Raw genomic sequence first — 15211 nt, 5'->3', positions numbered from 1 at the left:
TTTCTATAAAGCATATATTTTAAGAAGGTGCCGCATTTGGTGATGGTGACATCAAGAAAATTGATCTTCACTGGATCCACAGTACTAGTGAATTTAACAGGTTGTGGTAGATCATTGAGCCAATCGATCACGGAATTAAATGATTCCAATGTGCCCCTCCACAGTATAAAGATGTCATCGATGAATCGTTTAAATAAAATAATGTTGGATCCAAACTTCGGCAGGATGTATTCCGCTTCAAAGGCCGCCATATACAAGTTGGCATACGATGGTGCCAAATTCGATCCCATCGATGTTCCAGATCGTTGTAGGTAATAATCACCATCGTACATAAAATAGTTGTATCCTAATACGAGATTTATCAATTCCAAAATAAATTCAGTAGGTATTGAGTCATGTGGATATGCGGTGAGTGTCTCCCATATTGCCTGTAAGCCGCCAGTGTGTGGTATAATCGTATATAGCGAGGTTACGTCCAAAGTAGCAAGCAGGGTATCTTCACTCAAATGATCAAGCTGTTTGAGAAAGTTCAAAAAATGTTGTGTGTCCTTGATAAAACTAGGGATCCGCATCACCAGGGGCTGTAGAATTTTATCAATAAAGATAGCAATGGGCTGAAGTAATGAACCTTTGGCGGAAATGATTGGTCTTCCCGGTGGTTTATGCAGAGTCTTATGGATCTTCGGTAGAAGATAAATAATAGGACAAATCGGAAAGTCCACAATAAGATACTGAAGTAGTTTCTCGTCTAACCATCCATTATTAAGGCCCAGGCGCAATGTTTGGTCAATCCTCCGTTTAAAATCAACAGTAGGGTTGTTAATTAATTTTTCATAGGTGGTAGTATCGCTTAATTGCCTGAGCATCTCATCATTATAGTCCGACCAGTCCATGACGACTACTGCCCCGCCCTTATCAGCGTTACGAATAACGATGTCAGGATTCTCACGCAGTTTCTTCAAAGCAGCTCTCTCAGGCTTAGACAAATTATCAAACAGCCTCCTAGTTGGACTAGTAGCAACATCGGTTTGGGTCATTCTAAGGAAAGTCTTGATACTGGGATTCACGGAGATAGGGTCAAACGTAGAAGGTTTCTTAAGACCGTCACATTCAGGCATCATAACAGAATCAAGATAATGTTCACATAGCCTCAATTTGCGGCCAAATTTGAACAAATCAATAGTCCAATCTTGTTCATTGAACTTTGAACGAGGAGCAAATGATAAGCCTTTAGAAAGTAGTGAACACTCAGCTTCATCAAGTGAGTATGTTGACAGGTTAAATACGACACTCATAGCTTGCGTCTCCTTCCCCTTCTTCCCACCACCACCTCGCCGCGTGTGCGGCCTATGTTTTTTGGGGCCAATGCACATTCGCCTCTTGGTGGAACAGGATCTTTCTCTAAAAAAAATGATTTTGCTCAGAGCTCATAGAATCATTATCAGAGGAAGATCGTGGGGCACTAGAATCAATTGTCTCAAAATTTTTGGGCGGAAGCCGCGCCCTAGGTCGCCTGCGTCGAGAGACATCTCTAGTGCCAACATTATTGTCACCCATTAGCCAACGATACACATTATGAGTCTTATAATCATTCTTAACAGTAGATAACTTGCCCCTTTTGAAGGCAACTAAATCACGCTGATAATGTTGAACTTGATCAGTAAACTTGTCTAACCAATTGCAGGCCTTATCCTGGGTAAGTGTTGTCAGACACGTAGTATTAAACTGTTCAATTTCAACTTTAATCTCTTTTAATTCAACAGCCACCTCTTCAATCACCAAGAGTAATAAGTCCAGTGAACATTTGTTTAGGATGCCACACCACCGTCCGCAGAAAACAGGATTGCTGCGGCCGTTGGGGGGGACATTCCCAATTCTAAAACCCCTAGGCATCTCTTTGCGTCTGTAATATTCGGACAAAAATTGTCCATGCAAATTGAGATCCACCTCACGTTTTTTTTATCGCAATAGGCGGTGGTACAAATCAACTCCGGTTTCAGCAGGTAAAGTTTGATATTCAGTTTCACTGAACAATATTCCCTCAGCTTCATCATCTGTAAAGGTGAGTGTCTGTTTTTCAGCCTGAAGTAGAACAGCCTCATTAGGTAAAGGTAATCCTCCATAGGCCATTGTAACACATAGAAGTTCCACAGGGGTGAATATGATGTGCAGCAATTTAAAAGGATGTGCAAAAACAGTAGTAAAAAATTGTGCGATGGGTGTCAGAAAAAAGCACAAACTAAGCTGGCTTAAACATATAATATATTGTATAGTTCTGCACTCACATCTATAAATGACCCAAAAGGTGAAAGATAAGGGGTGCTCCTTTTAAGGTCCAAGACCAGAACATGCATAAAGTCCTATACCACACACAATGAAGGATGGAATAAGGGCACTCACCACATATAAGATGGTCAACTTATTTAATTCAGCCAATGACTCATTACGCAAGGTTGCTTGATAGAGAAAGGTTACCGACGTTTCGGTCTACACAGAGACCATTATCAAGGTACAGCAATCCAAGACAAAAGTACAGCATAAGTCCAATTAGGTCACCATGAAAAGAAGCAACTTCAGCACATCACAAGGATACATCCTGCAGTCTCACAGGTCCCAATTATATAGTTATCCCAGGTGTCAATAATGATCAATTAAGCCAAATGATTGGCAAGCTACTTACCAGGAGAGGAGGGTCAGCGAAAGCATGGGACATCGGGTGTAGGTGCCGCAGTGGGCGTGACGAACCGGCAAAACACTGTCCGTCCAGACCACATGGCGCACATCAAGCGTCACGCCACGCCGACATACGCTACGTCACCCAGTAGCACGCCCACAGCCGTGCGAGTCACACAAGGCTGGCACGCGTCACCATAGCAACGGAGCTATGGTGATGCGTCTGTGGTTCGTGTGACCAGAATCACCTCGGACCGCACCAAATTATCTCAAGCCCTGACCGATATGGGTAACAAAGTCTCACAAGGAGGATATGATAATAAAGACATTCAAGAGGCTATTACCAAATGTCTAAAATTTAATAGACGTGATTTGTTAACAAGAGGATGAACAAGCGACACAACCGAAAGGTTTATTTTTTCTAGTACCTTCTCAATTGGGTCACATATTATCAAACGTGCATTCAAACAACATTGGCACATCATTCAAACAGATCTGATTTTAGAAGCTCTCAGTCAAGAACCACCGTTATTTTGCTACAAACGCAGTAATAATATCAAGGATGAAATAACTTCTTTCGATGTTGGAATTAAGGTTCAGAAAAACTGGCTTTCATTAAAAACCGGCTCGTTTCGTTGTGCTGGATGCACGAACTGTCGCTTTATGCGACAGGAGACAAATTTTGTGATCCTCAATCTGGACGGTCTTTCAACATCAGACATCGTCAAACGTGCGAAAGCAAATTCGTTATTTATGCAATTGTTTGGCCCTGCAAACGCATTTATGTGGGTAAAACCATAAGAATGCTGAAGGAGTGTATTGCTCTTCACAGATAATCTATCAAAAACGCCTCATTAGTGTGTGATGCTAACACTCCCCCAGTAGCAAAGCACTTTATTGAAAAAGGTCATAGCATGTTTGAATTTAAAGTTACCCCTATTGATCATGTTGCTCCCCTTAAACGTGGAGTTAATCGAGTAAAGATTCGACTTCAAAAAGAAGCACACTGGATATATGACAAACTGTCTGACACCGACAGGGTTAAATGAAGAATTCAACTTAACTTGTTTTCTTTAATTATTACCTGTGATTTCTATTTACACATTTGATTTTCTTTTTTCACAAATTATGTGGCAAGGTTATTGTGTGTGATTATTTATGTTGTATTTTATTGTCTGTTATCCCCCATGTGTGACAATATTGGGTCTCTCAAACTCACTTATTTACTTTGTTCCTTGACTATTATACCACTATTATTGTTGTTTTTAACATGGCATAGTTACATTGGTAACCGATCGTTTTGCGATTCGTTTGTTCTTCAGTGGTATTGCCGTTATAGACTTCCTGCTGCTGGAACGCTATGTTCGCTTTACTCTTGTCCCTGACACGCATGCTTCACTTCCGGATTCTCCAGTGGTTTAGACGCTGCATGCATGTGTCCCTTTTGAGACTGACTGATTTTCTTTAGCAGGTGAGTAGTGTTCCCAATTATTGTCACATAGTGGGTGGATGCTTTGCCTTATATATATACTCTTGCTTTGGTTATACAACTTAGTTGGTGGTTGGTGTTGTGCCCTGTGATGACGATGCTTCTGAGCACCGAAACAGGCGTCGGGCTGCCTTTGCTCTAACATCATGGCTCCATATGGTCCCTGTGAAGTCCTCTAAGTATAGCTCTTTTTTGCACTATGCACTTTAATATGTGACTAAAAGTACTTTTTTTGGAAGCCGATTTGTTTCATCCAAATACATGCATAAAATTTTTTTTTTGCATTTATATGAAGGTGTGCTGGTCGTTCCTGTTTGTGGAAATATTAATAAATATACACACACACACATACATACACACTACCGTTCAAAAGTTTGGGGTCACCCAGACAACTTTGTTTTACATGAAAACTGACTTTTTTCTATCAAAAGAGTTGCAAAATGAATAGAACATATAGTCAAGACATTGGCAAGGTTAGAAATAATGATTTTTATTTGAAATAATAATTTTGTCCTTCAAACTTTGCTTTCGTCAAAGAATGTTCCTTTTGCAGCAATTACAGCATTGCAAACATGGCATTCTAGCTGTTAATTTGTTGAGATAATCTGAAGACATTTCACCCCACGCTACCTGAAGCCCCTCCCACAAGTTGGATTGGCTTGATGGGTACTTCTTGCGTACCATATGGTCAAGCTGCTCCCACAACAGCTCAATGGGGTTGAGATCTGGTGATTGCGCTGGCCACTCCATTACAGACAGAATACCAGCTGCCTGCTTCTTCCCTAAATGGTTCTTGCATAATTTGGAGGTGTGCTTTGGGTCATTGTCCTGTTGGAGGAGGAAATTGGCTCCAATCAAGCGCTGTCCACAGGGTATGGCATGGCGTTGCATAATGGAGTGATAGCCTTCCTTATTCAAAATCTGTTTTACCTTGTACAAATCTCCCACTTTACCAGCACCAAAGCAGCCCCAGACCATCACATTACCTCCAACATGCTTGACAGATGGCGTTAGGCACTCTTCCAGCATCTTTTCACTTGTTCGGCGTCTCACAAATGTTCTTCTGTGTGATCCAAACACCTCAAGCTTAGATTCGTCTGTCCATAACACTTTTTTCCAATCTTCCTCTGTCCAATGTCTGTGTTCTTTTGCCCATATTAATCTTTTCCTTTTATTGGCCAGTCTCAGATATGGCTTTTTCTTTGCCACTCTGCCTAGAAGGCCAGCATCCCAGAGTCGCCTCTTCAATGTAGACATTGTCACTGGCGTTTTGCGGGCACCATTTAATGACGCTGGCAGTTGAGAACTTGAGAGGCAGTTATTTCTCAAACTAGAGAGTCTAATGTACTTGTCTTCTTGCACAGTTGTGCACCGGGGCCTCCTACTTCTCTTTCTACTCTGGTTAGAGGCTGTTTGTGCTGTTCTCTAAAGGGAGTAGTACACACCATTGTAGGAAATGTTCAGTTTCTTGGCAATTTCTCGCATGGAATAGCCTTCATTTCTAAGAACAAGAATATACTGTTGAGTTTCACATGAAAGTTCTCTTTTTCTGGCCATTTTAAGAGTACAATCAAACCCACAAATGTGATGCTCCAGATACTCAGCTAGCTCAAAGGAAGTCCAGCTTTATAGCTTCTCTAACAAACAAACCTGTTTTCAGCTGTGCGAACATATTGCACAACAGTTTTCAAGGGTTTTCTAATCATCCATTAGTCTTCTAACGTGCTTAGCAAACACAATGTACCATTAGAACACTGGAGTGATGGTTGCTGGAAATGCGCATCTATACACCTATGTAGATATTCCTTTAAAAAACAGATGTTTGCAGCTAGTATAGTAATTTCCCACATTAACAATGGATAGAGTGTATTTCAGATTAATTTAATGTTATCTTCATTGAAAAAAACAGTGCTTTTCTTTCAAAATAAGAAAATTTCTAAGTGACCCCAAACTTTTGAACGGTAGTGTATATATATTTATTTATTAGTACTATACAGCCCGGAACTCCTCAAATCCTGTGATAACAGATGCACATATCAATAGCGGAACTCTCAGAGTTTCCGAAGAAATTAAATATATTCAAGTCATTACAAATAAGCAGCCAACATTTTGGGGCTTAAGCGTCCCTCTGTCAAGGTGAAATACAAAGAGAAAAACTCAGGGGTCGATTCAGACACGGACGCTAAGCCGCAATTGCTCGCATCCAATAGGGGTCGGGTATGCAAATTCCGCGATCACACTGTCTGGTGTAAGGACGCCCTCTATGTCTTAGAGAGTGACGGCAGAGTGAGCATACGCTGGTCTAAAGACACCCACTTTTATTTCTTCGCACATGTCATCTCCAGGAAGTGTATGATTAATCAGAGCCATCAGCGCTTGAGGTAGACCCTACCCCGCCGCAAGCACTGCGATCACTGTAGGCTGAAATACAACCAAGTGACGTACAATGACGCTTCCATGCTAATTATGCACACCCATAAAACTCAGTTTTGACGCCCAGACACGCCGGCGTTCGCAGCACCACTCCACCGTTCACAAGCACCGTCCCGTTACCACCCACAACCGGCACTATCACTCAAAGTAGTGCTCAGTCTTTGTGCTACGAGCGCACATTTCTTGATCGCAGTGACTAGTTTGCACACTGCGAGGCATACGCATGCGCAGACAGGCGACAATCGCCCATAGCAATCAATCATGGCTTAGCGTCTGAATTGGGCCCTCAGTCTTACCTTAAGTAGGTGAAGTGGCCCACGCATGTGTGGGTGAAACTGGAAGCTGGCAGACCCGCCGAGTCCCATAGCAGTGACTTCACCATGCTGGCGGTACCCGGGTTGCCGTAGCAACTGGGGAAGCCCAGCGGCAGTGGAGACTGTCACTGTGAAAAAAATTAAAGTAAAGTAAAGTGCACCGATGTGAAACATGCCTGGAAACACCATACACAAGATTCCCGAAAGAGGTGGGGGAGTCAGTGAAAGGTAGAATATATGCATGTATGAAATGACTGTAAACATACTAAAAATACAAAACCACAATTCAAAAAACATGATTCAATGTAGTAGCAATACAACTACTTAATTATATAACCATGTAGTCCATAATAGAATAGGGACTTCAGGTTTTATGCGGGGACTGCGCTATTGTCCACAAAGTTCACAAGTGTGAGCAGCACAATACTCAATAACACTGATGTAAATGATGAAGTACTTGAAAAAAATAAAAAACAAGACAAAAGTATCTCCTATAGAGACTTTGTTGTGAATAGGAAAGGTAGTCTGGAAGTTGGAGCGGACCAGAAGGATCTATATGGAGCAAAAAAGATAAACAGGGCACCACACATTAGCTCCAATCCATAGGAACTAGGCAGGTCCGCAACTAAACCATGAGTCAGTTTAATTAAAAAACACTCCTGGTCATCTTTTCATTTAGGCCATTGGGGCTGATGGAATTGAGGATGTACATTGCCTCCACTTCTAAAAGCTTGTTTGCCCGGTCTCCTCCTCTTAACGTCTTAGGTACTTGATCAATGACCATGTGCTTCAAGCTTCATATGCTATATCTCAGTTCTGTAAAATGCCTATTCATCGGTTGGTCGGAAGATTTACCTACTAGTGCCGCTTTGATGGCTGACCGGTGGAGAGCCATTGTTTCCCTCATTGTCCTTGTGGTCTTCCCCACAAAATACAGCCTGCATTAGCAAAAGATCAGATATACTATGAAGGATGAGGTGTAAGATAAAACATGACTTATTTTATACTGGCGCTCCGTATGAGGATGTTTGAAGGAGGAACCAGTGTCCATGTTCCGACAGGTGGTGCAACGCACCCTGGTGCTTTAGATCAAAAATTGGAAGATGGAGTAGAAAATTAGTGATATCAGTAGGGACTATGATGTCCTTTATATTCCTACCACAGGTAAAGCAAGGCATGAGTCGCTTGTTTTTAAAACATTGTAGTTATTTGTCTGTGGAAACAATTGGCCTTAGGGCTCTTGACACCCTGCATAACACTGGGCTGGACGTGTTGTATTTACTGACTCATGGGATCACTTGGTCAGATTTTTTAGTACTTGCAATAAGTAAATGGAACCTTGGGATAGACAGCACTTCCTCTTTCTGCCTCATCAGTAGTTCAAGATTGTATCCTCTAATGAGGAATGTACTATGATCGCTGGCGATACATGCCACTCGTACCATCTGGGAATTAGGTAACCTGTTTTTTAAATCATGGGGATGGTTCCTGATAGCCCGTAATAACGTATTTTTGTCTGTGGGCTTAGAATAAACTCCCGTTGAGATGGTGCCATCTCAACGGGCATCTAAGTAGTTTAAACTAAGCTTACTCGATTGATAGGTTAACTTAATGGGGGAGTCTCTGGCATTGATATTAGCTATCAGTTGTATAAATTTAGTCTCACCCCCTATATATAACATGAACAAATCGTCAATGTAGCATGCAAACAGTAGGATGTCCTTCTTGACATCTGGATCTTGAAAAAACATGTTGCTCACATAAGACGGAGCCACGTTACTCCCCATGGCACATCCATTTAGTTGGACATAGAAATTTCCGTAAAAAAGGAAGTAATTTCTAATAACGTAAGATCCAGGAGGCGAAGGAAGAGATCTAAGTCAATGCTTGTCATGTTTTCCTTAATCAGGAACTGTTTCATGGCCTCTAAACCACCTTGGTGGGGTATGCTCATATAGAGGCTACTAACGTCCACTACATAGATTAATGTTTCCAGAGGTACCATGTCTATCCTGCTCAGGAGGTTGCGGGAGCTGGTGGTGTCTTAAATGAATGTGTGCTGTTTGATGATAAGCGGTTGGAAGATGCTATCCAGGAACTGAGAGACTGGCAGATAAATCGAATTCCTGGTGAGAATTATCGTCCTCTTGGGTGGCTTGGCGAGATCCTTATAGATCTTGGAGACTGTAAATAGGTCAGTAGACCCTTGGATTTAGCCTCTGTGGGTTCCTTTTATGTACTGAACTGTTGGGTCCACTTGTAAATGCATATACGTGTTGTGATCAGACAGTTGAGTTAGGATCTCCATTCTGTAGTTGTCCAGATTCAGAATGACGACACCGTCATTGAATGCGTGTTGGTGGAGGCTGCGGTATATCTAATGACAGAATAATCCAGCAAGCGAATGAACGATTTGATAGGAGGGTTAGATGACTGAGGATTAAATTTCAATTTAGTATTTGCATTAAGGAACTTCTGATAGACCGATGGAATGGGGGCAGTTTGTTTGGATTGAAAATGTTCCTGTAAGCGTAAATTTCATGCAAATTTGTACAGATCGATCTTTCAAGTTAATTCATCGAAATTGTTGGTGGGCATGAAAGAAAATCCCTTTGTTTACTCTTTGTTCAACATCGCCTATATCACCAACTGCTTAAATTGAAGCGTAGAGAGATTGATTTCTTACTTCAAGGTATACCTCTGTCAGACTATAACAAAGAAATAATTAGGTCAGGGAAAGGAATGTACCGACCTTCGGTGTGTTCAACCGGGACTTCTGCAAAAAATGGATCAGGATCCTCAATAAATGCAGCATGGATTTAATGCTACTAGTGACAGAGGAGTGGGACGCAAATTAAAAGTCACCAGCGACAGAATGTCTTCAATTGAACGCGAGCATAAGGTTTCCTTACAGCAGGACACGTCTCAAGATTGAACGCACAAATTGTAATCACAACAATATTGTGGATAATAGCGCAGTCCCCACATAACATCTGGAGTCCCTATTTCATCAAGGACTACATGGTTACACAGTTCAGTATTTGTATAGCTACTACATTGAATCGTGTTTTTTTAATTGTGTTTTTAGTACATTTAAATTTGTTTCATACATGCATTTATTCTGCCTTTCACCAACTCCCCCACCTCTTTTGGTGTCTTAGTTATGGTGTTTCCAGGCATGTTTCACATCAGTGAACTTTACTTTCATTTTTTTCACAATGACAATCTCCACTGCAGCCGGACTTCCCCAGTTGCTACAGCAACCCGGGTGCCACCAGTGCCTGACATCATTGCTATGGGACTCGGCGGGTCTGCCATTTTCCTGATTCACACACACATTCACGGGCCTCTTCACCTACTTAAGGTAAGACTGAGTTTTTATCTTTGTATTTCACCTTGACAAAGGGGCGCTTAAATATGTTTCATTCCTTTGGAAACTCTCAGAGTGCCGCTGTTTATTAGTGCTAGTGTGTATATATATATATATATATATATATATATATATATATATATATATATAAATAAGAAATTAGGAAGCTGAATGTGTAGAATGAATGGATGGATGTATTGAGTGAGAAGGATGTTGGAACCCAGTGGGATTATTGTGGTGACTGAATGGGAAGATTGTGGGCACTGTAGGAGATGTGTGTGCCACATAACTAACTGCTCAGACCTCAGGCTGCATGTGTGTATTCCAATGAGCACACAATTCTGTGAATTAGTAGCTCCACCATTTTGTGAGTGACAGCAATCTCACTCTGTGAGAGTGCTGAATCTGCAGTTAACCACATGGTGTCATGGTATAACATATCTGTATTACGCAAGGAACACGTCCATTAAGGAGTCAGCCTTAATGATCGTAATTTCATTGCTTTTTGAAGTTTGAGTGGCAGAAATTCAATAGTTTTTGTGTAAGAAGCCTTAATGGGACATGTGAAACTGTAAAGTTTTTTTTTCTATGGAATATATATAGTATTCACACACTGTATATCCCTGCTTCTGCTTAGTTCATTTAGATCAGGGATGGGGAACCTTTTTTTCTGCCAAGGGCCATTTTGATATATAAGATTATTCATGGGCATGTTGCAGGCCACGTCCTTCTGTGTGACGTCACATGGGGGCACGGCCAAAATTGCCGGTGAGTACAGCAATGCCCAGAGCATCCTGAGGTTCTGGACGCTCCAGGTGGCACTGCTGCATAGATGAGGCTTGCAGAAAAAAGCTCAGAGGGCCAAACCAAGTGATTCCGGAGGCCTTATACAGCCCCCGGGCTTGAGGTTCCCCATCCCTGATTTAGATCATCAACTGAGTAATATTTAGATCGTGTATACAAAACATTGGGTAAATTTGTTTATTATCAACCAGATTAATGATGTTTATAATTATATTGGTAAGTTAGGTCTTTGTATAACCCCATGCATATCATCAGTACAATAATTCAGAATATTACAAGGCGGTTATTATATGGTCAAAAAAGGCTTTCATTAATCATACAGTGGAAACACACAGTTATCATGTAAACCAGCTCCTAAGTGATCAGAGCTGCTAATCATACCATATTAGTGACACGGCTCCCAAATACAAAGAGCCGCCCTTTCCAGAGACCGTAATGTAAATATCCTGGTAACGTGTAAGCCGGCTCCTCAGTATTTAGGGACTTCTGTGTTACAATGTAACAGTGCTCCACTCTGCATACTAGCTGTGATCTAATAGTCACACAACCACCAGTACAACTCTATTGCACGGGCTTATTGTAATATCACTATATGATTAAACAGTGCACATAAATATATTAATAAATCGACCGCTGACTTGGGTTGTGCTATTAAGGCTTTCTCACAGGCTTGTATGAAAGCCATAATAGTGAAACACTTGTCATCGGGTTTTGCTATAATACAATTTATATATATATATATATATATATGTATATATATTAGGGATGTGCAGGCTCGGTTCTACTCGGTTCCGTTCGGTTCTTTTTACCGAACCTTATTGGCTATCCAAAACTCGTGACAGCTGAAACCCAATAAGATCCGGTAAAAAGAACCGAGTAGAACCGAGCCTGCACATCCCTAATATATATATATATATATATATATATATATATATATATATATATATATATATATATATATACACACACACACACACACACACATATATATATATATACAAATGAGCCATCACTCCACCTTTAAGCCATTAGTAAATGCCCTGGTGCCCTCCAAATGTTCACATAGGAAGAACCAGTTGCACAGCTAAGGAAAGAAGGTGGCACTTTTGGGGCTTGTACATCAAGAATCACTCTGACAACTGTGTCTGTCTTGTTTGACGTTTCAGTCTGTATAACTTTTATCAAGAACACTTGATAAAGGTCATACAGACTGAACATCAAACAAGACAGACTCAGTTGTCAGAGTGATTCTTGATGTACAAGCCCCGTGAGTGCCGCCTTCTTTCCTTAGTTGTATGTATATTTTATATATAATAAATGTGTATAATGATAGGAGAGCGCACTCGTGATTAAAAAGGTAACAATTAAACAGCGATCTTTCACCATGGACGGTCCTCCAGCTCCTACTCATTCAGGACACCGCGCTTGTGGATAACAGTCTCATGGACCACGTCCACGTCACAGGCCACGCCCAACGTGTTTCGTCAGTTGATGACTTAATCAGGGGGACTGTTATCCACAAGCTCAGTGTCCTCTAGGAGTAGGAGCTGGAGGACCGTCCATGGTGAAAGTTTGCTGTTTTAAACTTACATGTATGTGAGCATTGATTTAAGTAAAGTTAATTGTTACCTTTTTAATCACAAGTGCGCTCTCCTAACATTTTACTCAATCTAGAATCGTCTGCTCAGTGGCTTGGAGCTGGGATATAGCTGCATTGCATTAAGTTGAACTGAATACATATCAAAGGACTACATGTGCATTTACTGGATGTTTTCTCTGAATAATATATATATATATATATATATATATATAAATATATATATACACATACTTTGTGGCAACAGTTTGGGGAAGGCCCTTTTCTATTCCAACATGACTGTGCCCCAGTGCACAAAGCAAGTACTATAGAGATATGGTTTGAGGAGTTCGGTGTGAACGAACTTGATTGCCCCGCACGGAGCCCTGACCTCAACCCCACTGAGCACCTTTGGGATGAACTGGAATGGAGATTGTGAGCCAGGCCTTTGTGAAATATCAGTGCCCGACCTCGAAAATACTCTACAGAGTGAATGGGCACAAATTCCCACAAAAACACTAAAGAATCTTGTAGAAAGCCTTCCAAAAAGAGTGTAAGCTGTAACGGATGCTCAGCAACTCTGTCTTGGAGTATCAAACTCCTTTCTCATGCTACTGTACAAATATATATACACATAATATATTTAGACCCACAAGTTTTTCGTTTATAGATTTATTTGTACCTCCAAGACATTTTCCAGCTTCGGGTCCAAAATAAATTCAAATGATTCATTCCAAACAGGATTAATATCATTATTTAAATGTTTTGTTCTCTTTCTGCCATCCGGTGCTAATGAAATGAAAAGTTCCACATAAGGATCAGGAGTGTCAACTATAAAACAAAAATATAATAATACAAGCATTATTTCAATATAAATACTTAAGTTTTAGTAGACTTAATATAAATGTAAAACCTATACATAAAGTACAGTATCTGTAACAATGTGAAGACCACTGCTTAGCTACTCAGGAGTTGTGTGCACCGATCTGTGCTGGTAATCACAGGAGAGTCCTACACACAAGGGTAGCTGTCATTTACTTAGGAAACATCATGGCTGGTTGACAAATTTAAACCTAGGGGGGCCAGTATACAGCACACGTGTAATTAGGTACAGAAAACAAGGCTGATTTATCTAAATTGTTATGCTGCAGAAAATGAGTGTTCTCACTGACAAAAGGGTGTGTTTTCTGTATGTTCTATACAGTGGCGTGCTGGGCCGGGGGGCAGGGTGCCATGTGCCCCCCGGGCCGCAGTGTGATGCGGGCCGCGGGCTGATGCAGTCTGTGTCACTGTTATACAGACTGCACCGCGTGTGTAGCGCTGACTGGAGTTCGGTCAGCGCTACACTGACAAACACACAGTCGCCGGCTCCGGCAGCTGTGTGTTTAGATCAGCAGCCAATGAGAGTCTGTCAGACTCTCATTAGCTGCTGCTGCGCCCACTGCAGGAGCAGCTCCATCTTCCGGCTCCCGCAGTGGGCAATGGGAGAGGCGTCATGTCGTCATATGACGTCTCTCCCATAATGCAGAGCGGCCCAGCCCGGGAGGACAGACGGAGGAGCAGATGGCGGCGGCGGGAGCGGGGATTCAGGTAAGTGTTTTTTTTCATTTTGTTTTTTATATTACGTGTGTCTACTGGGGGGGGGGGGTGTCTGGCACTACTGGGGGCACTATAAAGGGGAGGACTACTACTACTGGGGGCACTACAAGGTGGGGACTACTACTATTGGGGGCACTACAAGGGGGGTACTACTACTACTGGGGGCACTACAGAGGGGGGGACTACTACTACTGGGGGCACTACAAGGGGAGGGGACTACTACTAGGGGCACTGCATAGGGGGGAGGGGACTACTACTAGGGGCACTACATAGGGGGAGGGGACTACCACTGGGGGCACTGCATCGAGGGACCACTGCATACCCTCCAACATTTCCCAGTAGGAACCCGGTACATGGGGGCGTGGCCACAAATAAAGGGGTGTGGTCACGGCTAAAGGGGCGTGTCCATGGGGGCTGGAGGCATCGGGCGCTGGCTAGTTTAGAACTTGCAGTAATATACTGCATGTTCTGTATGTATACCGGCGCTAGCGGTCAGGGCAGAGAACCACGGAGGTCGGCTGTCACTCAGCAGTGCTGCGGAAGTCCTGTGTCCCAACAGCACTGCTTAACAAATCTGGTGAGTGTACCAACCCGGTACAAAACGGTATGCCACTGCTAGGGGCTCTATGTAAAGGGCAATACTGGGGGTACTGCATAGGGGGGAGACTACAACTGGGGCCACTATTTAAGGGGCATTGCATAAGGGTTACCACTATTGGGGGCACTGCATGGGGGGTGGACTGTTACTGGGGGCACTATATAAGGGGCACTGCACAGGGGGGACCACTACTGGGGGCACTATATAAGGGGCTTACTACTGGGGCACAAGGGGCACTGCATAGGGGGGATCACTACTGGGGGCACTACTGGAGGCCTGCATAAGGGTGTTCTCTCCTGGGGCACTGCATATTGGCACTACGACAGGGGGCTGCCCTAATCTTTATTTTTATCTT

The 15211-nt window shown here is 42.3% G+C and overlaps 1 protein-coding gene across 3 annotated transcripts in view; it reads right to left on the bottom strand.

Annotated features, from left to right (window-relative positions):
- Positions 1 to 15211, bottom strand: part of PLA2G4A (phospholipase A2 group IVA) — a 270597-nt gene that overhangs the window by 186326 nt on the left and 69060 nt on the right. For all 3 annotated transcript variants that reach the window (XM_088482227.1, XM_088482226.1, XM_088482229.1), the window contains one exon: positions 13342 to 13490. In XM_088482227.1, coding sequence (XP_088338353.1) covers positions 13342 to 13490 — 149 coding nt within the window. The remainder of the gene's footprint in view (positions 1 to 13341; positions 13491 to 15211) is intronic.

The sequence above is a fragment of the Taudactylus pleione genome, unplaced genomic scaffold, assembly GCF_031769625.1.
Source record: "Taudactylus pleione unplaced genomic scaffold, aTauple2 ptg000283l, whole genome shotgun sequence".
NCBI lineage: Eukaryota > Metazoa > Chordata > Amphibia > Anura > Myobatrachidae > Taudactylus > Taudactylus pleione.
The sequence above is the reverse complement of the archived record's forward strand: the minus strand, read 5'-3'. Positions and strand labels throughout refer to the sequence as shown.